The sequence below is a fragment of the Penaeus monodon genome, chromosome 10, assembly GCF_015228065.2.
Source record: "Penaeus monodon isolate SGIC_2016 chromosome 10, NSTDA_Pmon_1, whole genome shotgun sequence".
NCBI lineage: Eukaryota > Metazoa > Arthropoda > Malacostraca > Decapoda > Penaeidae > Penaeus > Penaeus monodon.
Window position 1 is genome coordinate 10977820 of NC_051395.1, and position 27500 is coordinate 11005319.

At 38.8% G+C, this 27500-nt stretch overlaps 2 protein-coding genes across 2 annotated transcripts in view; both read right to left on the minus strand.

The window, feature by feature from the left end:
- Nucleotides 1-711: 711 nt before the first annotated feature.
- On the minus strand, nt 712-8068 carry LOC119577818. The gene is made up of 4 exons (XM_037925394.1): nt 6125-8068; nt 2774-3939; nt 1927-2538; nt 712-1374 (listed from the first exon to the last, which is right to left on the minus strand). The coding sequence occupies exons 1-4, from the start codon at nt 8040-8042 to the stop codon at nt 1186-1188; spliced, it is 3885 nt and encodes a 1294-aa protein (XP_037781322.1). The 5' UTR covers nt 8043-8068; the 3' UTR covers nt 712-1185.
- Nucleotides 8069-24845: 16777 nt separating this feature from the next.
- LOC119577522 overlaps nt 24846-27500 on the minus strand; it is a 7672-nt gene continuing 5017 nt past the window's right edge. Inside the window, exon 6 of the mRNA XM_037925116.1 lies at nt 24846-27417. Within this exon, the coding sequence (XP_037781044.1) occupies nt 25033-27417 (2385 nt within the window). The 3' untranslated portion in view covers nt 24846-25032. The remainder of the gene's footprint in view (nt 27418-27500) is intronic.

The window sequence follows — 27500 nt, forward strand, 5'->3', positions numbered from 1 at the left end:
TTGTGAATGATGTCTAAATGCATCACCTACCATTTATTCATTCAGTCATTATGATATTATACTGCAGTGGTCTTATTTTTTTTTATTAATATTTATATGTTTCTTTTTATGCAAAGCCCAAGAAGATTGGAATGCTAGCCATCTGTAATATGAGCTCCACAGGCCTGGTCTCTTGCCATCTTGTCTGCCCCAAGATCTTTATCCAGTAACCTTTCTATTTATTCACCTTCACTCTTCTTCTTCATTCCTCTTACACTTATGCATTTAGCCTCACTTATATGATCTTATTTATTTTTCTCTACTTGTACATGCATAGCGAAATGTGATTGTATATATTGCTGTAAGTGCATTGTACAAATAAAGCACTAGATAAACACTGAAAACCGATGGAGTTGTTTTTTTATTTCATTCCTTTTATATGAATATTACGTAGAACAAAGGAGTATTACAGTGAATTGTCAAATGTTAAGTACTGCTTGAGTTTAATGTGCAAAAGATTCTGGGAATCAGTTTCTTAGGGTCCTAAAGTAGGTTCTTGATAAATCATGTAAGCTGCAGGTTCTTATGTCATTTCCAAATGTAGTCTAAACTTGCATGTGCATTTAGTAAAATAATAATAATAGTAATAATAATAATAATAATAAATCATGTCTTGATATATTTCACAGAATTAGAAAAGAGAAAGTTAGGTTTCAGAAAAGAGACTGCAAGAAAAATATATCACAGCTATTATATTTTACATTATATTTTTTACACTAGCATTATGGTGGCTGAAAATATCTAATATTTCACAATTCAAAACACATGAATCATGACATCTTTACTAGTCTGCATTGCAATATTTTCATTCACAAAGTTTTCAATGTTTTTTTCCCACAAACTAAAAATATTTCTTCCATTAGATTAGACGGAAGTACTGTCTTCTATGACAACATTCACATCTTACCTTTAGCATTATTTATAATTCTCTGATATGCCAGTATCTTATAAAGCAAAAATGAACACACCCTACATAAATTGGGACTATCATACAGTAGTTTTCAAAGACTAGACAACAAAAGAATTGGACATATTTACAGCAGAATTCAATTATGCATTCAATTATGCAGTTTATGCATTGCCAAGTGATATGTCCATGGAGCTGACAGAATATATCATGTGACTAACAATGAAAGAGAAAAATAATTATGCTTCCACAATACAAGTAAATGGGCTCCCTGCTATGTGCTGCCCACTCCACGTAATGCCCACTTTATATGGAGCAGGTGTGTTGACCATGTAGTTGACTAAATAGGCTCCTGCATATTCTTCTATGGGGTACACTTCAGTCCCTGACACAGAGCCCTTGAACGGTCCATCCACGCTGATTGTTACCTGGAGTGACAGAAGGTAATTAATCAATTTATTCAAGATATGTCTAAACGAGCGGACATGAATGGTGGTCACAATAGCAGTAACCGAAAAGCCGTGGTCACAAACTAGGAAACAACGGGTAAACTGCTTGTTTACCGAGCAGTTTGGCCGCCTGTGACGTTGACGTCATCTATTCGCGCCCACCGATATTGCCCACTCGTGTCGACAAGCCTTTAGCGTTTCAAAGATTTTCGTATGCCACAGTATCCACAATATAGACATAATTGTATCTGGTTATGCAGAAATAAAGACGTTGGTATATTTATTTATAAGGGCAGTACTAAGTCCTTATGCTGACGAAGGAATCAGAATTACTGAAAAGGCCGATAGCCAATGATTGGAGAACGATGTATCTTTGAAGGGCCACGTCCACCTACAAAATAACTTAATTCTTATTTCTGGGGCTCATTTTTACTGAATGGAAAAAGCGATTACAGTATAAAAACACTAGTGATAAGTATTACAATAACGATACTAATAATGATGATCAGAATATAAATGAGACGTTCATACCTCGCCTTGCTGTGCGCCGGCAGTGTCGACGATGAAAGTTAAAACTTCACCTGTCTTCCCTCGCTCAAGACCATCTCCATACGCACTACATGTAGGATTAGGTGTTGCTTCGACGCAGTTTCTACTTTCATTAGGGCTATCTTCGATCTCACAATTGGAATCGGTTGTGGCCTCACCGTAAGTATCCCATTCTTCCTTATCAGAGTCAGCAATTTGCTCATTTTCGGTTGCGCCATCGCACACTGGATTGTGTTTCTCACTCGCATCACTGTTTACAGATAAATTAATACTTTCACTACTGTTGTACATACAGTAAGTACCATTTTCACAATTATCCACGCTTGATTCCCTCATCAGCTGGGCAGTAATTTGGTCCATGGGATGGAAGGGATTGCGTATCACTTCCACCGGGGATCCTGACTCGGGGCTGGCAACCTCACAGCTCGGTAGGAGAGCCAAACACTCGGGTAAACTGGCGCGACGGCGAAGTTCCCGGAGAGAAATCAGGTCTCTTTGGCCAGCTCTGGGAACTCTGCCAAGATTCTGTGTTCGCCCATTCACTGGAATATGGGGAAACTCTCCCCAGTAGCATCCGCTCAGCGTCTGTATCACCTGTTGACAATAGACACAATAGTGTTAGTGCATACCAGAAATTTACAATAATATATCCATGGTGAGAATATTTGATACTAAAGTAGAGATAAGACTTGGCATACGTTCATATGAAACTTCTACTCATTGTCATCTACATTTATCTACCAACTTAAACAGATAAAAACTAATGTACAAGGATCAAGGTTAAGGGTCGTGATAGGGAACAGGGACCGCAGGGTCTATGTAGACGGACCTCTCCCTGGGGGAAGTGCTGGAAGACATCATGATCGAGATCTTCTAAGTCGTCCTGGTTATGTGAGTCAGGATAAGCTGTAGGTAAATCCCTTGTTAGGTCCATGAGAGACGCTACAAGAGAAGATGAATCTGATATTCCGAACTTGTAAGATCTGGGTCTGTCGTCTTCAGGTTCACTTGACCAAAAATTGCCCAGTGGATTTATTGTAGTCCTATTATGCTTTGGACTAGGAATGGTTGCGAAGTCTGTTCCTGGCAAGGATTTACTTCTAGCCAATGTCTGGGATCTGGTTCGCCTTTGGTAAATCCGACGCTTTGATTTAGGATTTTCAAGCAAATCGTATTGACGGTAGTCATGTGGTAGACGACGCTTTAGAGGATTAGTGAGGTCGTCTTCAGAAACTTGTATTTCTTGATCTCGCGATGGACTGTGATCTCTCACTCTCGACAATTCGTTGTCGCTTTCAGGGTCACTCTGACAAGCCCGGTTCACACGATATATTCGACTTCGAGGAGTGTCATCGAATTCATCGTCGGTTTGGCAACCGCTGTCCACCAGGCGGGTCTCGCATTCTTGTGCTTCTTTTCTTGAATGCCTAGTATAATTCATGTCTTGGGAATTATAAACAGCTTTCACAGAATCATCATCAACTTCTAGGTCAGTATCTGTCGCTGCACTTTCAATGGGATTGCTGGGGGAGTTCAGGCCTTGTGAGGAATAATTCCATGTTTCGCTGTCGTTACAGGATACGTTTACTTGTTCAGTAACCACAAAGTCGGTAAGACTTTTGTGTCTATCCTCGTATTTTGTGTAATTGTTGAGTTCGACTCCATTTTGGTCATGTGTTACACTCTCAAAGAAACTACGAGCAGATGCGAAGGTGTGCTTGTATGACTGGTAGTACTGGGCAGTTTCGGATGCCGCAGGTTCCTCCGCAGCTGCAGATGCTTCAATGGGGTGTTCACCGGCGCTTTGAGTCGGAGAGCAAGACTGTGGGCTTGGCCAAGAACTGGAGTGTGGGCTGGGGTTTGTAATGACTGGAGAATGACTTCGGGTCTCCTCATCCGGCGGTATATGATCCCCAATATCACTGGTCGTATGTGTGGCGGAAGCAGCAGCGACCAGCTCATCCACATCTCCCCGGGGATGAGCGCGGCTGATCTCTGCAAAGTGAAAAGAAATGAAGTTTTTTTTTCTGCGTCTGATATATCTCATAGCCTGATATCACTTCTCTTTTTGTATGTTTATATATGATTATCATATTTTTAATTTCCAAATGTAAATCGGTATTTCATTCCCAAAAACGCAACTCTATGGGCTAACGGTTGTTACACTAGCACGAAAATCAGTTAATACTACCTTAACCAATGGTTAAAAAATTGTGACAGTAAAATAATACAGCTAATAAGGCTACCTAAAACATACGAATTGAAATCATGAATACCAAGCAGTTAACGCTAAATGCATAATCATACAAAAGCAATTAGTCAGTTATTATTATTATTATTTCATTATCATTATTATTATTATTATTATCGTTATTATTATTATGATTATCATTATTATTAAATTATATTATCATTATCATTATCATCACCACCATCATTATCACCATCACTGTAATTATCATTATCATCATCATCATCATCATTATATGATGATTATTATGATTATTAGCTGTTCGCAAAATATAAGAGATGGCAGCTGGATCATGCTTCTAAGACAGTAATTCCCAACCAGTGGGTCGCCAGAGGTTTTGTGCTGGGATAAAAGCGCTTCATTTGTGGGAAGAGGCAATTGTTCCCCCCCCCCCCCCCGCACCAAAGATTCTGATTGCCCCCTTCAAGGTCTGGCTCCCCCCCCACACACACTCCTTGAATTACACCTTTGTAGCTCATGTCGTAGCTTGAAAATGCTCCTCGAACAGTCCACTTTTTTCACGGGGGACTCGCAGCGATCCAGAAACTGTGGTCGCCAACCTTGCCCCCCCAAGAAAAAGTGAATATTGTGGGACAGTTTGCCAGGTGTTCCATAGTGTTTATATTGAGAAACCATATTAACCCATGCCTTCAAGGAATAGTGTATTATAATGAGGTAAATAAAGGTTGCTAATTCTTTTTTTCTTTCTTTCTTTCTTTCTTTCTTTCTTTTACCTTAAAATCTAGATAGGAAAGTTATTATGAAGTGAATTTCTGATGTTGAGGGGTCGCGGATGTATCGAAGTTATAATGGTAATGATTATTATTATTATTTTATTTTTATTATTATTATTATCATCATTATTTTGTTGTTATAATTACTATTTTTATTATTGTCATCATTATCATATTATCATCATTAATAATATTCTTATTATTGTTCATCATCATCATTTATGTTATTAGTATTAGTATTATTAAAATTAGTGGTAGTAGTATCATTATTACTGTTAGCTGTAGTATTGTTCATGTTGTTATAATCATTATCTTTATGATTATCAGCATTATTCTGATAATAATAAAGTTAATAATAATGATAATTGCTGTTATAATCATTGCCAGTATCATTATTATGGCTGTTACATATATAATTAAGATTATTTATTATTATTATTATTATTATCATTATTATTATTATTATTATTATTATTATTATTATTATTACTATTACTATTATTATTATTATTATTTTTTTTACTGTTTTGTTGTTCTTGTTATTGTTATTAGTGTTGTTATTGCTTTTGTTATCATCATCATCATAATCATCATCATCATCATCATCATCATCATCATTATTATCATTATCATTATCATCATTATTATCAATACTATTATTATTATTATTGTTATCATTATTATTGTTATTGTTATTGTTGTTGCTGTTGTTGTTACTACTACTACCATACTATTATTATTATTGCTATTATCATTATTATTAGTAGTAGTATTATGTTATCATAATTACTGTTATCATTATCATTATCATAATCATCATCATCACTTTTCTCATCATTAATGCCGCTATTGTTGTTATGAAAGTTATTACCGTTGTTATTATTATCATTATTGTTGTTGCCACTGGTATTATCATTACCTTTATCATAATCGGCAACTTTATTCGGAGTGGACAGACTTACCATCATCAAAAGTGTTATTTCGTTAACCAACGCCGGTGGGGCAATGAATGTCAATTGTAATGGAAAAGTTATGATGATAATCACTCCAATAACAGCTATTTCAAAACATCAGAGAAGAGATACACGCTGAGAGCACTATAGCATTAGCATCAGAACTACATACTTTAAATCCTTGTTGCTACAGCAAAAAATTTAATCTCCTTTGAGTAACATTTCTCGTCTACACGACTTACCAGAGATATCTGCTCCCTTCCTCTCAACCTTCATGCTCTCCCCAGATGCTTGCAGACGTTGCGTGTGTTGCTGCTTCCTGGTCTGAATATCCCATAATTCTTGGTGAGATGAATAGGTTCCGTCGACTGTTTCAAGCACGACGTCGCCTTCGATTGTGCTGTGGATGATATAGGTCACGCGTTCTTTTCCCTTCATTCTTGTGGGAGTTGGACTCTGAGGCTTTCCACGGTTTCGAATTCTTGATGCTTGCGCTTTGGTGATGAGATTGTTGTCTTTGTTTCTTTGGCTCTTTTCTTCTGTTTTCGTCTCCCACAGTTTCTTACGTTTGCTTACCTTCCCGACAATACAGCTGATGTAGTCTTCATCTAGATCAAGCGAACTTTTGGCTGTGTGATTAGTGTGGGCATCCACAGCGTCCAGGCTATTCCCACTGCTTTCGCTAATGACGCTGCCAAGGCTATCAAACCTTTTGCGTTGGCTGGCCACTCTTCCCCTAATGTCCTGGAGGAACTCCTCGGTTTCCTCCGGCGTTAGAGGTCGATCAACTGGAGGACTTGGAGGTGGAGGCATCTCTTGGTCCCATTCTTTCCTTGTCTTAGTTGGCGACTTGGGTATTTTGTCAGGTGTGTCCAGGTACCTTGCTGTGTATGAACTGACTGGACTCGCCCTTGTTGTCGGAGACTTACGAGGTTGTCTTTTAGTCTGTCTTTTCACCGGAGATGACTTCGGTTTTGACGGCGAGTACTGTAAGCGGTGCCTTTTCCAAGTCCAAAACCCAGATTTTGAACATTTAGATTCCCATTGGGATTTGTACTCTTTCACTAACCCTTTTTGTATTTTTACACTCGTTTTCCTTCGCACTCTTGGAATACTTTGTTCGTCTTCACCGGACGAAGACTGGTCGTCTTGAGGTCTTGGGGATATCGGACGACCCTTCTTCAATTTCCTGTGCCTTGGAATTGGTGATACGACGACTTTCGGCTGATCTTTAACTAATTCTGGCTCACGATTTTCTCTACGTTGCTTCTGGGTGGAAACAGAACGAGAACTTTTTCTAGGCGATTGTGTTATATCATGTTTCCCTAAACTCTTACATTCCTTTGATTTCTTCCACATTGTAAACTCATCTTCATGTCCTGACTCATATAAACGCTGATTGGCTCGTACGATCCCGCTTTTTATTTTAATACTCAGTTTCCGACCAAGCACTGTTTTGGTCTCTTTGATCTCAGTACATATCTCTTCGTCTCCTCCAGTTACTTCGTCTGTTACCATCTCCACGGGACAGCTTCGATCTTGGCGGTCATGCGTGGATACTAGAGGCCTCTGGACAATGAAAGTCGTGTTGACTCCTGGCTCACATGTCTTCCTGGCAATCAGGTCATCCCAGAAACCTTTCTTTTGTGCGACAAATGTCTTTCCAGGTATAATATGGACTGATTTGCTGTCAGACTCTTCTGTATATTTCTCAGATTCTTTTAAATGCTCAGGCGACTGAACATTTCCAGGAACAGCTGTAGGCTTTGTAGCATCATCACCCGTACTTGTATTCTCTTCACTTATTCCTATATCATTTTCAGTTTGGTTTACAGTTGAAAGATCATTATCTTTATCTACTGCCGGTTTTCTTTCGCTTTCTTTCCTCTTGGCAAATAAATTATCCCAATACATTCTCTTTTCTGATATTTCTTTTGCTCTTTGAGAGTCATGTGGGGACGATTCGGGCTCCCGGGTTGCTACAGTATGAATTGGTGGTTGTGTTACAGGCAGAGGAGGAGGACTGCCCGAGTTGGTTGATACGCTAATGTCATCTAATGGACTTGTAATATCTTCACAGAGATAACGCTCACTAATAACCTTTCCTTTCTGTGCTACTGCTTTGCAAGTTTTTGGTTCTTCTAGATTCTTTGTAATCATATTATCCCAGTAATCCTTTCTTCTGTTTGACTATATTGCCAGAATTTGATTCCTTAATGGTTTTACCAATTTCTTCTTCTTCTATACTCACTTCTGGCAGTCTTTGTGAAATGATAGCTTGACCTTGGTTTTCTAGCACAATTTTATTGCCGTTGGGATGGAATGCTGATCCTTCTGTAGGGATGTTTGCCTCGAGACTGAGAGCGTCATAGTATTCTTCATCAACACTCTTTAATGAATCCATTGCTTCATCTTGAACTAAAGAAATTACCTTGTTCATTTGTGTTGAAGTATTCTCTTTGCTGCAGAGATCACCAGTATCAGAAGCTGTAAAATCTAACAGCATGGTGGCACAGAATGCCCTTTTGCTGGCTCCTATATAAGATTCCTTTGGAATGGATGGAACTTGTGTCATTTCCTCAGATTTCTGTTCTGAATCTCGAGCTTCTGCCACAAGGTCTTTGTCCACCTTATCAATCTGTATTTCAGATTCTTGTGTTCTATGAAAGTTTTTAGTAGAATGTTCTTTAACAGCAGTAGGGTTTTGGGTATTGGTTTGCTCCCAAAAGTCTCGAGCTCTACTAACACTACCATCATCGACTTCAACATTTAGAGTTCTAATAAGTTTATAATTTTCATGCGTTTCACTGCATATTGTTGGCTCCTTTTCAATTTTACCAAAAGGTCTTGCAAGATGCTCAACGTCAGCATTTTGATAATCAAGTTTATAATCAGGTTTCATTTGGACATTGTCACATACTTCAACCACTCTATCTTCCCATACCTTCTTGCCAGCTGTGAAACTACCTTCACAAGCCGTTATGCTAGATCTTTCATCTGAGTCATTCTGATCCATTTCGGAATAAATCTCCCTTGTGCTTTGTGTCTCACTGCCCACTTCAACATCCACTGAGGAGAAATGAAAATTTCTAAGATGTGAATCTTCATTAAAACTTTCTGCCTTAGAGTTATTCAGTGATTGTGTAACTTGTACTACTTTGTTTATGGTTTTTGATTCACCAATTACAGGTCCGGATTTTGGAGGAAACGATTCGTTTTTGGATATTCGTTTTTCCCATAATTTTCTTGATTCACTTACTGGTACCAGCTGACTCTCGGATGCTTCATTAATCTCCGAATTAACCTGTAGAGGGGATTCTTGCTGATCATCTACAATAGATTCATTTTCTTTCAGAAGCTTAAAATCATTTTCCTCTTGTTTGGTTGCCCTTTTGCTGGCTCCTATATAAGATTCCTTTGGAATGGATGGAACTTGTGTCATTTCCTCAGATTTCTGTTCTAAATCTCGAGCTTCTGCCACCTGGTCTTTGTCCACCTTATCAATCTGTATTTCAGATTCTTGTGTTCTATGAAAGTTTTTAGTAGACTGTTCTTTAACAGCAGTAGGGTTTTGGGTATTGGATTGCTCCCAAAAGTCTCGAGCTCTACCAACACTACCATCATCGACTTCAACACTTAGAGTTCTAATAAGTTTATAATTTTCATGCGTTTCACTGCATATTGTTGGCTCCTTTTCAATTTTACCAAAAGGTCTTGCAAGATGCTCAACGTCAGCATTTTGATAATCAAGTTTATAATCAGGTTTCATTTGGACATTGTCACATACTTCAACCACTCTATCTTCCCATACCTTCTTGCCAGCTGTGAAACTACCTTCACAAGCCGTTATGCTAGATCTTTCATCTGAGTCATTCTGATCCATTTCGGAATAAATCTCCCCTGTGCTTTGTGTCTCACTGCCCACTTCAACATCCACTGAGGAGAAATGAAAATTTCTAAGATGTGAATCTTCATTAAAACTTTCTGCCTTAGAGTTATTCAGTGATTGTGTAACTTGTACTACTTTGTTTATGGTTTTTGATTCACCAATTACAGGTTCGGATTTTGGAGTAAACGATTCGTTTTTGGATATTCGTTCTTCCCATAATTTTCTTGATTCACTTACTGGTACCAGCTGACTCTCGGATGCTTCATTAATCTCCGAATTAACCTGTAGAGGGGATTCTTGCTGATCATCTACGATAGATTCATTTTCTTTCAGAAGCTTAAAATCATTTTCCTCTTGTTTGGTTGGGTTTTTGGTCTCATTATCTATTTCTGTATTAGTTTCATTCAGAAATCCAGATTTTTCCTGTGAGCTCTTCGTTTGTTTAAATGTTTCTATTTCCAATGTATTTTTTGTTTCTTGCTCTTCCCACATTAATTTTGCTTTTGCAACACTTCCTTCCTTGAGCCTAATGCTGAGCTGGTAGCCAGTGACCGGCTTTTGAGTGAATGTACTTTCTTCCATATTCGTGGCATCTGCCTCGCTTGTCACTTCTTTTTTCAGAGTTTCTAGAGGCGTTGCTTCCTTTGTTTGTAATTTATTCTCTATTCCTCTTGATGTCTGCCGTTGACCAATAGCTTCATGTTTCCGTTTCTCTTCTAGTTCTTTCCATCTTTCATCCCACATTTCCGTCTTGGCTTTTACATGTCCTTTGCCCTTAATTTCCGAACTGTCATCATTGTTGGTTTCCTTAATTGTTGCTTCTGATGTTGCAGTGACAGCCTGTTCAGTTTTATTAGTGGGTAACGTTTCTGAAGCTTTGCTACCGCCGAGAGTTTGTCTTTGCTCAGGTTTCATTCCTTCCCAGAAATCCTTTCCAGATACTGGCGTCCTCTCCTCAGCTCTCCTATAGTTAGGCTGTAGATTAGTCATGTCATTCTTATCACCTTCAGCTTTTACATTTGTTGCTTGTGGATGCAATTCCATGCTGTGCTTACTCTCTAGTACCTCTACATCAGTAGCTTGGTTTGGCTTTGGAATATTTCCAATTTGTGCTTCTTTGGCATCTTCTTCGTTGAATAACCATTCTCTTCTCTTACTCTTTGGTTTGCTTGTCAGCACCTTTGTCTCAATTTTCTTTTCTGATTCACACAAATTCTGCCACACTTGTTTCTTATTGTGCACATGACCCTCTTCAATGCCGAGTTCTTCGATTGGTTCCTGACAGCACGCAGTATCAGTATTTTCAGGCTCAGTTCCTTCATCATCCTTTCCTCTGAGTTTTGCATCTTCCTCAGGAAGGCCTAAAGAAAGTAACTCATCACCAACTGTATTCTTATTGTTTTCAGTATCAAGACCAAGAGCATATAGATGAGCTCTAGTAGCCTCAGCTTCCTTCTTCATTCTTGCTTCTTTTTCTTCCCACATATGTTTAGCATCTACCACAGTCCTTTCTCGAATTTTCACACTTAGCTTGTAGCCCTTTGGCTGTTTAGTTTTGGATCCCCTATGATGAAGTTTAGGAGATTCATCAGGTAATTGGACGTCATTACTGGGCATTAAAGCATTTTCATCAGTCTCTTCTAAGTTCTGTTCCTCATTATTTTCGAGAAGACTGTCCTCATCAAGCTCCATTAACTTCCCTTCCCACTGATCTTTCCTCGTTTTCACAATACCTCTTTCTATTTTACGAAGACTTGGTGTCCTGTATGCATATTTTTCAGTACTCTCCCTCTCGAGAGGCTCAGGAGTGTCTTGCATAGGACTTTTTGGCTCTACATTTTTTGTGGTGTCCCCTACAGGCTCTGGTTTTGTATATTTCATTTCCCATATCTGTTTTCCCATTTGCACTGTGCCTCGCTTGATCTTTCTCATACTTTTTCGTGGCATAAACGCATCGCCAATGGATGGTTCTTCAGCATCACTGGAAGATTCACATGATAACTGCCTTAATTCCTCAGCAGTTTCATGAAAGGGCGTTGCATTTGTTGTTGAATTATTTATTTGATTTTGTTCATGAGTTGCAGGTGACGTTTGTGCCTTTTCATTTCTGTTTCTTATTTCCATCAATATTTTCCATTCATCAGATTCAGTGTCCTCCTCCCCTTTTTTATTCTCCTCTAAAAATGAATGTTCATGTATAGTAACATCTTCATCATCCTGTTTCAACGACGTCCTGTTTTCATCCCTAACATCGTCTCTTTGCACTGCCTTCTCTTTTGTCTTTTGTGCCCTCACTTCACTCTTTAATACATTCTCCCGATCACAGTTTGGAGAATTTCTAAGGTTTTCCCACATTTCTTTTTGATCATCAGTCAAGCTCTCACCGTCTGCAATATCATGTAGACGTTCATCATCGACAGCCATTTCTTTATTATCCTCTGTAGTCAATAACTGCTTATCACCCATGAAAAAGCTACTCCAGACAGCTTTCAGCCTCCCTACTAACCCCACTGGTGTCTCATCAACAGCATCCTGAAACACATCATCAGCTTCGGGTGTGTGTCCTCTTGTGACTTCTTCCTCTTGCTCTCCAGTGATTGTTTCACATTTTGAAACGTCATCTGCTTGACTTACAATATCAGTCGAGTCTGAGCTTGATGAAGCTTTTGAGTCCACAGGTCCAGTGCCACCTGCTGCAACAGAATCCCAGAACTGTTTCCTCAAAGTAACAAGTTCAGTTGTTGGCTGACGATCAACTTTCACTTTGCTGCCTTCAAAACGTGCATCAGCCTTTGGAGTTCTTTCATCATTTGAGCTCTCAGAATCCCTAGAATATGTCCTAAATCCATGGATTTCTTCCAGAAAACTACGGTAAGATTGTGAACTGAGAGATTCCTCCTCTTCAACTTGCTTTTGCAAGGTCTTTGAAATTTCTGATCCAGTGAGTTGGTCTTGTTCAAAAGCTGAGGGACTGAAACCTGAATCTCCTACTTCTTCATCTGCAGATAAATCGGCAAACGATGAACATTCTGAACCTTCCTTTTCCAGCATCTGCTGAAATTCATCAAGAACAACACTAGTTCGATTTGATGATGTTGAATGGTCATTATCATCATTTTTCGACTCATCAATTACACATTGTGAATCATTATTAATCTGATTATCCTGTGTGTCATCATCCCTCTTTACCTGACAGCTATCTATATTTTTATTTTTGTCTTCCTTATAAACGTCATCAGAAGTTAAATTACAGTCATTATTACTACGAGTATTACTGTTTTCAGTTTGTGTATCAACAGTTATAATGTCCTCTGGAATATCGTGCACTATACCTCTTGCACATGGAATAGGGGAACCTGTACTGAGCTTTAAGTGCTCTCCGTCCTCTTTAGGATGTTCAGCAGACAGTGTGAGTGATGTACCTTCAACTAAATTCAGTTTCTCTGCCACTATTGGGTCAATAACAGGAAGTGACTCTCGTACACTTTCAAAAATGGTAGATGAAATTTCCGACAAAGTACTCTCTCTGTCATAGTCTGCAGGCTCATTTTCATCCTTTGCTGTTACCATACACTGTTCACTATCACTATCATTTTCAAGTATCAAATTGTTCTTTACGTTAGCTCCTTGTACTTGCTGTGTGGTCTGATTGCTGTAATCACAAAAAAATCCTTGCTTTTGTTTTCCTTCAGAGTGGGAGGGAAGACACCCAGTCCTTTCCTGTGCTTTTTCATGAAAAACTGCCGTGTCATGAGTATCAAATTCACTGGAAGTAATATATGATTCTAATCCCTCAACAAGCTGAGATTTTACATGTTCATGACCTACAAGTAAGGCATTGGGAATGTCAGCTAAACAAGGTGGTGTCTGGTTCCGACATTCCGGGGCTACATCACCGACACCACAACTCTCTAGTGTTCTGTCACAACTGACCTCAGACTGAGCTTCCGCATCTTTCTCATGTCTGTCTGGCTCACCCCTAATTAGGTCATCCCTCACCCCATACTTGTATAGACTATCTACTCCTGTAACTGGCGGAAGCTCTGGGATTTCCAAAGCGTTCGCTCCGCCTGTCTCACTGGAAACAATAAGATTATCATATTTTGTGGCTTCACTTAAGGGGATTCCAACCACTCGCGGTTCTGTTTCACACACACACTCGTTTTGTACATTCGTCAGAGATAAAAAATCCTCCACTTTCTCAGAATCTTCACTCGTTTGATAATGTGACTGTTTGTTCGGACTTTCCTCGTGCAAAGAAAAAAAATTTACTTCCTCATCTTTCAGCGTATCATTGTCTTCAGTAAATCCCAGTGTAAGCACATCAGTGTGAGGTGTCATTGCTGACAAAATGTCGGGTTCTGCTTGGGGATAGTTATTTGTCATTATATCATTAATTATTGAATTATTAGTAAATCCACCTTCACTGTCGTTATTAGTGGTCGAATCACTTCGCATAAAATCCTCAAAGTCAGAGTCAAGAAGACTAATATTTTGCTTATCTGAAATCACATCACTCGGACCTTCATCAAATGAAAAGTCATCTATGTTCAGAAGATCTGTTACACAGGTAGATTCGGCTGCCTGTGGGATAAGCATATTTGATTCAGTTTGCAGATTATCATCAAAGATTTTAATAATATTGCTGATGAATCAGATTTTACATCCTCAGACTCCATGTAATGGACTGGTTGTTCGTCGATATCAATAAATTTAACATCTAACCCAGTCATATCATCAGATGATTCCTTGCATGTATACTCTGTTGCATATACGTCACTGGAATCAGACACGTTTGCTGTGGATACTTCGTTATCATATTTTAGATTTTGAGATGTATTACAATCTGCAACTTCTATTAGGGAAGAAAAATCATTATTTACTTTCTGGTCAGAGTTCGCAGGCAACATTTGTTTAGCATTTACACTTGGGTGCTTTTCTATGTCTTCCCTTAATTCATCTGATAAGTTGATTAGCTGCGTACCCTCCTCAGACTTCACTGCATCTCTGAGATCGAGCATGCGTTCAGCTTCCTGTTGAGTAAATATATCCAAATCACTTTGAAGGGGAACTGATGATGTGTCTTGAGCCGTTTCATCTTTATTTAAAAATGCTCCATCTATGGGTCTCTGATCACTTGTATATATTTCACTGACATCTGACAGAATGTCAAAATGTGGAACAACATCCAATTCTTTCTCAGCCATGTCACTTTGGCATTGCTGTTTCCTATCTCTTAGTGGGAACTCACTGTCTTGTACGAACTCCTCTGACGGATTCCGAGACGCAACTAATACTTTTACAGGAGAACCTGGCTTCCTTCTGTCTCTTTGAGATAACAAGGTTGCGTCATGCACACAAGTATGGCTTCCCTCACTGGGCTTACGATCAGCTGAATTACAGAAATCTAGGCCAATTAGATTCTGCTCCTCATCAAACGGATCTGTAGTCCATGATAGAGAACCCATTTCATTTTCTCTTGATGAAAATGGATCACAGGTCGCCGTCACTGTGAAAAATGGGTCACTTGTTGCCGTCACTGTGAAGATCTCACTTGATGATGGGAAAAAATCTGCGTCTGGTGATTCATACTCACTCACTTTAGCCAGACCTTCACGAGGACATGGACATGACAGTGTTTGAAATACACTGCTTGAACTGAAATCAGTATCTTTATGGCTATCTTCATCGCAAGCTGTTGTATTCATTTCACTTTGGTTACATATAATGTCTTGCTGTGTAGTTTTTTGGTCAAGAGGGTCAAGGACAGGGTCATTACTGTCAACATCTACATCTATGGAGGAAAAGGGTTTGTCACCTATGTTAGCTGAATTCTCACCTTGTACTAATTCCTTTTTGGGCGAATTTGTGACCGCAAATGATCGTGCTACTTGCTGAAGTCCGCCACCCTGAAAAAATGTCAACTGATCTTTGGTAAGTGTAATGTCAGCTGATACACCCGACGGATTTATCACATTGTTTTCTTCACCACTTACTCCACCAGTCACTTCGTTGGCATTCTGCATGTCTTCATCGACTATTATGTCCAGTCTATCGGTTTCTGACTCGCAAAGAACATCCACATTAGGTAAACCTTTTATTATCTGAATTTTCTATAAACTGTTCCTGTACTTCGATATTGTTGCCATTCCTTTCTCGGAGTGGACATGAAGCCATTGCAGCAAATGCATCATTTTCTTTAGTTTGCATTTGATCTGCTTGGAAAGTGGTGTCTTGCAAAATTGTAATTTTCTCCCTCTCATCAAAATCAAAATCTTTTGTTTCGTTTTGTTGTTCTGAACCAGGTACAGAAGGGAATCGTGGTGTCAGTGGAAGATCGACGTCTTCGAAGGTTAAAGGTGCAACCTGCAGCTTAGGAATGTGCAACATTTCCATCGGAGGAACAAAGGTGTGGTCTGTGAGAATGCTTTCCTCCCCAAGAGGAGTGATGACATAAGCAGGCTGATTCTCAGTCTCTTCGGGTTCCTTAAGAGAAGAGCCATCGGCTTCTGCATTGCCTGCTTCCTCGTCTCCAGAAGAGGTCTTGGAAGGGAATCATGAGAGTTTCCAAAGGTGGATAATACTTGGCTTCCTCATGGGCATCATCATCAAAGTTCAAGCCTGACGAAATAACAGGTCTGTTTTCTAAGAAATCTGTTTCATTTTTGCTAGGTGTAACTTCATGTTCCTCCTCAATCAGTTTTTCTTCTTCATCAGCTTTTACATGACTCTTGTTTCTCATCTCAAAATAATCAACTGCATCCTCATCATCTTCAGCACATTCATCATCTTCATCACATTCCAAACTGTCTTGTTCTATCATCACTGGAGAATTCTGGGATCTGAAACAAGACCCATAATGTCGTCCATAAATGACTGTGGATTCATTGTCAGAGTCGTCATTTTCACTGGAAGTTGAATATACGCAGCTAGAAGGATACATAGACATTCTCTTCATCGGTTTTGGTTTCTCCTCCGTTTCAAATACATTGTCTTCGTCGAATGATGACTGCTCTTCTTCAACATTTCCAAACAATGAGAAATCTGGTGAAAATTTGGGAGTATGAGGAGAAGATGGACTACCGATCTTCTTTGCAGAGGGAGTGCCAGGGGATTCAGCACTTTTATCTGAGAGATGTCTCTTCCCAAATGAAAGTCGTCTTGGTCTCGGTGGTCTGACAGGCATCTCTTCCTCTTCATCTTCTGATAGTTCAGGGATGGTGTGCAGTTTGCTGCTGTGGCTGCGTGCTGGTTTGTTGTATTTAACATTAGGTTTCTTGCTAGGAATATCAATTTCATCTTCATCAGTTGTTACATCAGACTCAGATTGAGAGTCGCTGTCTGAAGTGGTTATAGGCGATTTCGTTGGACTGGGTGAAAGAGGTATTATCAGAGGACGAAAGCCGCGAATTGGTCCAATTTTCATATCATCATCGGAATCTGATTCACAACTACTTTCCTGAACAGCTGCTTCGGTGCTCATTTCGCCTTCACATGTCAATATTGTGTTCTTGTCACTATTCTCAGTCGCAGTGGCTCCTACAACAACACTCGGTATATTATTGACCGGTAAATTATTTACCACTCCCTGTTGTCCATATTGAATATCTGTTATTTCTGTATCTTCTACTGTTATATTGTTATCATTTGTTTTTATTGCAAAACTACATATGGCACTATTACCATTATCGCTTTCATCTTCAGTGGGTAATATTTCACTTCTTTCTATTAAGGATATACTAGACTCCAAAGTATTTGGTTCCTTCATGAGAATATCTGCCTGTTGAACTTCAGAGGCTTGATCCCCTGATGCCGTCTGTGTAATGTGTAGACTTGGCGGAGGACTGTCCTTTATCTGATGATCTTCTATGTCATCTTTCCTCACCTGATCCCCTAATTTGCATTGTTCTAAGGAAAGATCAGAAGCCATATTATCAACAATATTAGATATGTGAATACCACTATTGTCGTTATATCTCTCTGTATTTGTTTCATTTTGGGATACGAGCGAGGTCTCAGTGTCTGCATTCACAGGACATGGGTCATCACTTTGAGTTAAGAGAGAACACTTATCTTCATAATTGTAATTCTTCACAATTTCTTGAGTTGATTGAGCCAGCACTTCCTGAGCAGACCTTTGGCCAAACTCGTCTATTTCAGAAGGAATTTGTATGTTCTGCATTTGGTCGTTTGAACTAGCATTTAATTCCTCATTAATGAGTGTGAAAGACCTGAAGGATGCATCATGTTCAATGTCACTTGAAGAAAAGATTACATTCTCGATAGACAACTCTGCTAGAGGGAGTTCTGGTGGGGCATCAGGAGTCTCATATATAAGAATCATTTGATTCCTCATTAGTAAAACTTGTCAGTGACTCACTTGCTTCACTGACTTCTTCCACCGTAGACCTCATCGGTGTCATAGAGGGAGCATTAATTTTATGTAATGGAAGGTAGTCTGGGGGTTTTGCATAACCATGCACTGATTTGTTTACATCGTTTTGAGTTGTTTGACATGGTGTTTCAATGCTATCATTATGAGTAGGAGCAGGGCAAGAATTTGTTTGTATTGATTCCAAGCATTCAGGATTGCTGATTTTTAAGTTTTCTTGTACAATAGATGGTTCAAGAGAAACAAATTCTTCCTCATCAGATGCTTCAGCAGGTGCTAAAGTCTCATCAACAAACATGTCCAGTGGTGATGCAGATCTCGAACTAACATATTCTTTGATGGCTGTAAATAAAGACCAAGGTGAACCCCTCTCTTGCTCCCCAATTTCATCTTTTTCATGATGAATACTTAGTGAGGAATTTGGTCGGGATGTGCATGGAATAGGAACATCATCATCAAAATCTTGATGTGAATCTTCCCAAAGGAGACTACCAGGAGCACTAGGTGTTCCAAAGTCAGAGTCTGTATCTTTATCTTGAAAATCAGAGTACTGGGTCTGCTGCATGTTTTTTCCTTCTTGAATATCTGGCAAGAAATGTACATTTTCTACAAGTTCTACAGACGACGACATTTCAGCCTGGATGGTATGTCTGTTTTGAGATGAAGAAACACAGTCCTCTGAATCAGGAGGATTTTGATCATCAGTACATCCACCAAGAAAGAAATCAGAGTTGGAGGCACTAGGTAAATCACAGATGTTTTTATTTAACTCAGATTCATGTCCTGAATTATCTGATACTCGATCCGAAAATTTATCCTCCGTTACCGAAATTAAATAATTATCTACACTCACTTCCTCAGAAAGTTCTGTGCTGAATGTTTCCCCTTCTTGAGAATGCAGACAGTTGGTTTGTTTTTCGACATCTGTTGTTGCTTGACTATTAGAAATATCTTTTCCAGTTAGCATATCAGCCACAGTAGATATGGGACTCTTGTTTTTTTCCATCAGAGTATCTGCTTTGATTTTTTCCATCAGAGTATCTGCTTTGATACTGGCCAACTGATCAGCTGAACCTGAATTAAGAGAATCCACTTGAAATGCATTTTTAAACATGATTGTATCTGATATATTAACAATTTGAGTTTTGGGAGCTTTTGATTGAATGTTTTCCATTAATATAGTGTCTTCAAGTTTATCAGAAGCATCAGACTGACTCTCATTTATTGCATCATTACTGTCTAGATTGGGATCCAATACTTCGCCAAAGTTTGGTTTGATTTTACTTGGCAGATTTGCAGCAACTGATTCACTAGCAACCAATTTATGATCAGTATTTGTATGAATGTTATCAAGCAGAAATGCACATTCTGTTTGGGAAATGTTTTTGGTGTCTTCTAGTAGAGTGTTGGATGTATCAGTGTTCCCAGTTTCATTATCATTTGCTTGCACGGTGCATGGTAAATGAAAAGTTTCTGGGTGACTTACAGTACTGGTGACTTGGGATAGGCTAGTATTTAATGTACAACTACTTTCAAGTATTGGTACTGTATCTAGTAAAGTTGGATTTCCTGCAGAACTTGAAACTTCACACTGACTGATTTGTATGTCCATATGTTGTGTATGTGTTGTCCCAGACTGAATCGCATTTGTTGTACTGAAGTCTACTTGGTCAATAACTGATATATTTGTGATTTTTGGATGAACTATTTTGTCAGGTTCTCCCAGTATGGTGTCTGATATATGAGTGATTTGTGGCTGAATAGTGTTAAAGTCAATAGATTTTTGATTGCTGGTGTGTGGTAAATTTAAAGCCTCTGGATGTGTGAATCCTTGTGATGTAGTAGTCTGTTGCTGAACGGTTTCTATAATATTGGTATCTGTTATGCTACTGGTTTCGATATGTTCAACATTGTCACACACATTGGTGGTATTTGGTTTGACAATATTTAAGAACTCTGACTCTGAAATGTCTAGTAAGTGTCTTGTATTTTTCGGTTGAACAGTCTCCACTATGTCTGTGTTGTCCGACTCTTTTCTGTTCAATATATCACTGATTTTTGATGGAACTGTATCTAAATCAATTGTGGTCTCTAGTAGATCGGTGCCTAATATATTAGTGGTTTCTGGCTGAACAGTGTCCAATGAGTCTCTGGTTTCATCTGGTTCAACATTCTTCTGTAAATGAGTGATTGTTTGAGTGCTCAGATTAGATGTGGTATCTAGCTCAACAGTGGCCATTACATTTGCAGTATCTGGTTGTATAGTGTCCAATGTGTTGGTTAATCCTGGTTCAGTAGCATTTGGTATGTTAGGGATTTCTGATTGAACACTACTGTTTGTGTTATTGGTTTCTAGTTGAACAGTATCCACTATGTTAGATGCTTCTGGATGATTGCTGTAGGTGATTTCTGCTTGAACAATGTCCAATATGTTTGTGGTTTCTGGCTGAACAATCTCCAATATATTGGTGATTTCTGGTTGAACAATATCTGATATGTCAGTGGTTTCTTTCAGAGCAGTGCTAGATCCATATGAATCTATAGTGTCTAGTATGTTACTAGTTAATGGTTGAAAGCCATCCAGTGTATCATTAGCGTCTGGTTGAGCAGTGCAGGTAACTTTTGTTTTATTAGCTTGCAATATGTTTGTGTTTTCTTGATTACTAGTGTCTAGTGTCTCCAACACATTGGAAGTTTCTGGTTGAACAGTGCCTATGTCAAGAGTTTCTGGCTGAACAGTGTCTAATATGTTAAGAGGTTTTATTTGAACATTATCCATTATTTTAGCAGTTTCTGACTGATTAACACCCAACAAGTTAACAGTTTCTAACTGAATAATGCCAGGTATGTTAGGTTTTGGCAGAGCAGAGACAAGTATGTCAGGGTGAGTAGTGTCTAGTATGGTGGTGTCTTCTGGTTGAACTATGTCCATTATATTAGTGGTTTCTGATTGACTAATGTTCAGTATGTTACTGATTTCTGGTTGAGCAGTGTCGGACATGTTAGTGACTTCTGCTTTGTTAGCAATTTCTGGTGGAGCAGTGTTCAATATCTCAGTGGTTTCTGGTTGAGTAGTCTCTAATATGCTAGTGGTTTCTGGTTGAGCAGTGTCCAATATGTTAGTGGTTTCTGGTTGAGAAGTGTCCAATATGTTAGTGGTTTCTGGTTGAGAAGTACCCAATATGCTTGTGGTTTCTGGTTGAGAAGTGTCCAATATGCAAGTGGATTCTGGTTGAGCAGTGTCCAATATGTTGGTGGTTTCTGGTTGAGAAGTGTCCAGTATGCTAGTGGATTCTGGTTGAGCAGTGTCCAGTATGCTAGTGGTTTCTAAGTGAGTGATCTCTAATATCATAGTAGTTTCTGGTTGAACAGTGCCCATTATTTTAGTGGTTTCTGGTTGAGCATTGTCTAATATGTTAGTAGTTTCTGGTGGAACATTATCCAATATGTTAGTGGTTTCTGACTGAGCAGAGTCTAATGCATTAGTATTTTCTGGTTGAGCAGTTTCTAACATGTAATTGGTATCTGGCTGACCTCTGTTCATTTTGCAAGCAGCTTCTGGTTGCACAGTGTCCAAAGTTTCTGATTGAGCAATATCTACTATATTAGTGGTTTCTGCTTGAGCAGTATTTAGTATAAATGTGGTTTCTTCTTGAGCAGTATTTAGTATAGAAGTGGTTTCTGCTTGAGCAATATCTACTACAGTAGTGGTTTCTGGATGAACAATATTCAATATGTTAGTGGTTGTTGGATGTGGTGTGTCCAATATGTCGGTGGTTTCTAGTTGAGTAGTGTCCAATATGTCAGTGTTTCTGGATGAGCAGTGTCTAATATCCATGCGGTTTCTGGATGTGCAGTGTCCAATATGTTAGTGGTTTCCAGATGAGCAGTGTCCAATATGTTAGTGGTTTCTGGTTGAGCAGTGTCCAATATGTCAGTAGTTTCAGGATGAACAGTATCCAATATGTTAGTTGTTTCTGACTGAATAGAACCTAATATTTTTAAGTCTTGTGGTTGGTCAGTTGAACTAGCATATTTGGGAATGCTTTCTTGTCTATCAATATTCCCTGTACATGGTGCATTTGTTGCATTGATAGTATCTACTTGAACAGCATTATGCAGTTTAATAGATTCTATGTGGATAGTATCTAATGTCTGAGAAATGGTCTTTTGCATGACATCTGATATAATTTCACTTTTATCACAGATGTCATCTGAGGAAGGATTGGATTTGAAGCAAGAAGTTGACAAACTATGAACATTATATTGGTCATCTTCAGAATCACTTTTGGAATTCTTTGCATGGTCATCAGTAGCCTTATTAGGTATGTCAATGTGCTCTCTTAGCTCTTGATACTGATTTTGAACCTGGTCACAATCTATAAAATCTAATGACTTTATATTCTTATCATCCTTCTTGCATACTTCAGTTTCACAGCTTTGCATCACTAAAGATTTCTTAACATTCAATGTTACCTCAGCAAGACCTTCACATGTAGATGTGTGTTCTGGTACTGTATTAATTGGGTCAGAAGCCATGGTTGCACATAAAGCAAGCTGATCAAAAGCAAAATGTTCAAATTCAGGCAGCATATTTTTAATATCCCCAGCAGTTTTGCTTTGCAGAGACAATTGTAAATTATCTGCATGTAAATCCAGTGGCTCAGTTACAGCACTAGCATGCACACCCTTGCTTATATCCTTACCTGGAGTCAATGGCGTTTCCTCCATTTCTGAACTAGTGTGGCACACCAAGTCGCTTTCATCTACAGACACTATTGGGTAGTGATCATTCAGACGTCTAACAGACTGTTGCATCTCTTGGATATCTCTCTCCATGTTCTCTAATGCCATAACTAGCTTGCGGCTCTTTTTACGAAGCTCTGATTCCTCTTGAATATGCGTGTTGGCACATGGTTGAATTTCAGGGTTATTTTCTTCTGTAATATCACACAATTCATCTTCATGATTCTCAGAACCATGTGGCAGTTCATCATTCTGTTTCATGCAACTGAAGGAAAGAACATCGTCATGCTCTGTTCTAATATTATCCTTTAACTTACCTAATAGATTGCTGTCTGCTCCACTTTCAATTAAGTTCACATTAACATTATCACTAGCATGATAGATATTACTGTCTGGGATGATAGAAGCATCTACTTGGTTGGAGGACGTATCTGAGTCTTTATCGGTCTCACTGTTCCTCCTCAGTTCTTGACTTAAGTGTTCATTAACCCCAATGTTCTCAAGTTCTTGAGTTAGGGTTAATGATTCATTAACCTCACTGTTCTTAAGTCTTTGTGTTGAGCAAGCATCTGAATATTCCTTAACCCTACCATTTTTCTCGAGTTCTTGATTTAAGGAACTACTCGTATCTTGAGTAAATGTAGAGTTCACTTCATTATCATTACTAGTGGATTCACACTTTTCCATTTTAACAGAATCTTTCATATTTACCCAATCAAAAGATCTTATATTGTAAGGCAGAGTTTTATCCTCATTAGTTCCTTTGTTAGAAGATTCCATTAAATCTTCCTCACTACTCCCTTGTTTAATGAATCGTCTAGATTTCTGAGTAAAGTTCCTAGTGGGCTTTTGCGAATCAGTGTTGTAGGATTCAAATACATTTCTTAGCTGTGACACTTTCTTTTCGGTTTCTATTTTCACTGAAGACTGTTTTACATATGTCGAATAGGGCAGTGATCTTGCTCTGACCGTTGGTTTGTTTTTGCACTTTGTTTGCAACGACTGCAAAACCGGCGAAGTGGATCGATAAGAGGAAAATGGAGGATTTGTGGGAGATGCTAATTTCTCTTTTTCTAACTTAATCAAGGTATTCTGCTTGTGTCCCACACTGCTAGTATTAACTCTGAACTGATTCAGTAAACCCATATCAGGTGGTATAATTGGTGGAGCAAATGTTGTTTGTGGGGCATGTGACTTTTCTTTCATTTGATTACTGTTTGAATTATCAGGCTTTTCACCTTCTTTAATTTGCTTAATGTTTGAAATATCAGGCTTTTCTTCTTTAATTTGTTTTCTGTTAGAAATATCAGGCATTTCATCTTCTTTAATTTGTTTACTGCCTGAAATATCAGGATTTTCTTCTTTGATTTGTTTACTGTTTGAAATATCAGGCCTTTCATCTTCTTTAATTGGTGTACCGTTTGAGACATCAGGCTTTTCTTCTTTAATTTGTTTAATATTTGAAATATCAGGCTTTATGTTTATGCTCCTGTTTTCATTGCCCTTTGTGTTGTCATGGCATTCAGCAATAATTTTTTCAACCACAGTCTCTTCACCATTAGTTCGCTCCTCTTCAAAAGTGAGATTTACACATATGGCTTTATATGTTAATGTGTCTTTGTTCTCTTTTTTCTTATACTTGTACTTGTTTTCTTTTACATCATTTTCTTTTTGCATAACAGATATTTCATCTACCGACTTCATTTCAAATAATGCTTTGTACCTTGACACAGACCCTGTTGTCACTAGTGCAGCAGCTGGCCTTGTTTCTCTCCGTTTAACCTTATCATTGAAAGTTAAATCTTTGGGTATTTCTATTGGGATGAAATAACGATCTTTTTGTTCTGAAACTTTTGATTTATTTCTGTGTTCCATTGCCAATGATCTGTGTGTTCCACCCGATGAGGATGTTAGGAGTGCCACTTCTTCAGACATAGGAGAGGGTGGTAAACTGCATGAAGACGTTACACTTCCTGAACTAACTGGAGATGGCTCTAGATGTGGCTTTGTCTCCTCTGTAGAAACAATCCTTTCTTTTTCATTTACATTTGTTATATTTTTTTCAATCACTGTGTTCTTTAGTTCAGCTTGTTTGTTTGAGGAAAGATTACATTTGTCATCCACTACATCCACCCCTCTATTACACCTGGTATTGGTAATACTGCTTCTCTTTGTTTTTCTGTTTTGACTGAAGTATTATTTCCTTCTAAAAGATGGCATTCCTTATTAAGCAAATTTTTGTCTGTTTCCACGGTTTCATCACTTACACATAAGCCTAATGATTCTTCCTTTTCCAGCAGTGGTTCTACCTGTCGTGACCGATCATCCTTAGTCGGTGACCAAGTATTGTTTCTCTGTAATGAAGTACCACCTACATCCCCTATGCATACTGTTTCATTCTCATTCTGCAAGTCAAGGGCTTCATTTGTAAAGTTAATATCACTTTCCTCACGTACTATTTCATTAACACTTTGCTGAAGAGTATCTAGATTAGAAATTCTTGTAAACGATAGATCCTCTTCTAAAACAGATAGAAGTTTTGTTTCAAGTTTCTCGGGTTCTTGATCTTCCTGTGGTGGTTGATTGTTGATTTTATGATCCTTCAGTCGCTCTGATATGTTTTCAGGAAATTCTGTTTCTTCTTCTTCATCTACCTCTGATATCATATTTGAAGCTTCCATCTCGTCTTCTGTAGATAACATTTGGTCTCCAAGACTTTCAATGGTTTCTCTGTTTCTTTCGATTTCTGCAGATAGTTTGTTTGCTATTTCTACAGAAAACTCAAGGGTATCTTGCAATGCAGCTTTAGTTTCTCCAGATTTATCCAAAGCAGTGTGTACTTCAGCTTCCTGACATTCATTTGACAAGTCATTAACTGTCTCTGAATTGTATTGTAGGTCCTCAAGGGGTTGTTCACACATATCTCCCTCTGAGAGATAGCGTTCGTCATCCACCATTGAATTTGGCTCCGTTTCCTCATCAATTGTCTGCAAATAGTCCATATGACTATCTCCAACATAGTTATCGCTGACACTATCAGTAATATCAGACTCGCCTTGTGCTTCATCCTGATTAATAACCAGATCTGGAATAACTAAAGATTCGGAGTTATGACCAATGTTTTTCCTTTCTTGGTCCATATCCATTGGCGGTTCTTCCAGATCCTGTGAACTATCTCCCTGTGGTTCATCCTCTAAAACTGTTTGTGAAATTAATGAATCATTTGTTTGAAGATCATAACTGTTTATAATACTGAACTGGGAATTGTCATTATTCCGTACTTCATCTTCAGGAAGGTGCATGCAGCCTATTCTATCATGGAATAGTTTTTTCTCGTGTTCTTCCTTATCATTTAATATAGGCGTCTCAGAGCATTCCATCTTAGTTGATGCGAGTTTCATGTTCCTGTTCTGATCCTCATTTACAAGTTCTTTGTGACATTCCACTGAAAAATTATGTAATCTGTTATCCAAAGACAAGTCTATGTAAGTTTCAAGGTCATTCTGTACGTGTTCATCATTCACTGCAATAGTGTCAACGGCTTTAGCAAGATCACCGTCGGAATCACTGCTGCTTAGACTCATCCTTAGGACATTACCTTTATCATCTACAACCGTTTCCAGTATCTCATTTTCATCGTCCACTATTGTTTTTTCGTCGTTGGAATTCGTTTCTGTTGTTGGTATGGAATAGGAAGATTCCGAAACTTCTGCAAATTTGTAGTTTATTATGTGCGAGGCAACCTCAAGCGTCCTAAGAGCGTCTTTCTTCGGGCTGTGTTCGATAATGAAATCACACATGTTGATAATATTTTCGCAGCGATGCCCAAATTGTTGAGTTGAGTTTACGGAGATGCCTTTAGATTTTTTCTTTCTTTCTCTTTTCTTCTTCTTGCTCTTTTCCTTACCTCCATTTGCTGCCTTCTTTCTTCCTGTGTGCTGTCCATCGATACCTTCATCCTCTGTACTCGCCGCGCAAACGTCATCACTCGAGTGAGACTGCTGTCTTTCCATGATGTGTTCATTTAGTGTTTTGTCGTTTGATGAACCAGATTCGTCCCTCTGCTGTTCAGGGGATTCGTTGGTTATTTCACAATCATTTGGACTTTTTATTTCTTCTTGCTCGGCTGAGACAGTCTCACGCATTTTGTCTTGTACGTCTCTATTTTCAACCGAGTGAGGAAACCCAGACGTTACGTCACTTACATCCTCAACGCTCTCACATGCTGCACCCCGAATATGCGGAGTACACTTCATCTCTATGCAGTTTTCATCCAGATCAACCGACAGGATCGGCGAGTGACTTACAGGGCCCCTACCAGAAGACCAGTTCGAACCAGACTGATGGACAAGGTAAGAATCCTCTGCCTTACCCTGGTCGGACGGCGGCGGAGGCGTTATGTCAATGGCAGGAGGCATGGAGAAGCGCCGCCCACGGTAGCCTTTGTTCCACATGATGAGGTTTTCATCAAAGCTCTCGTTGGAGGCTGTCCTCATTCGCTGGAACGCCTTCAAGAGTGAGAGAATGAGAATTAGGCATCTAGCTCAACGGGTAAATCTTTTCAATATTAAAGTTACTGCATTTGATTGAC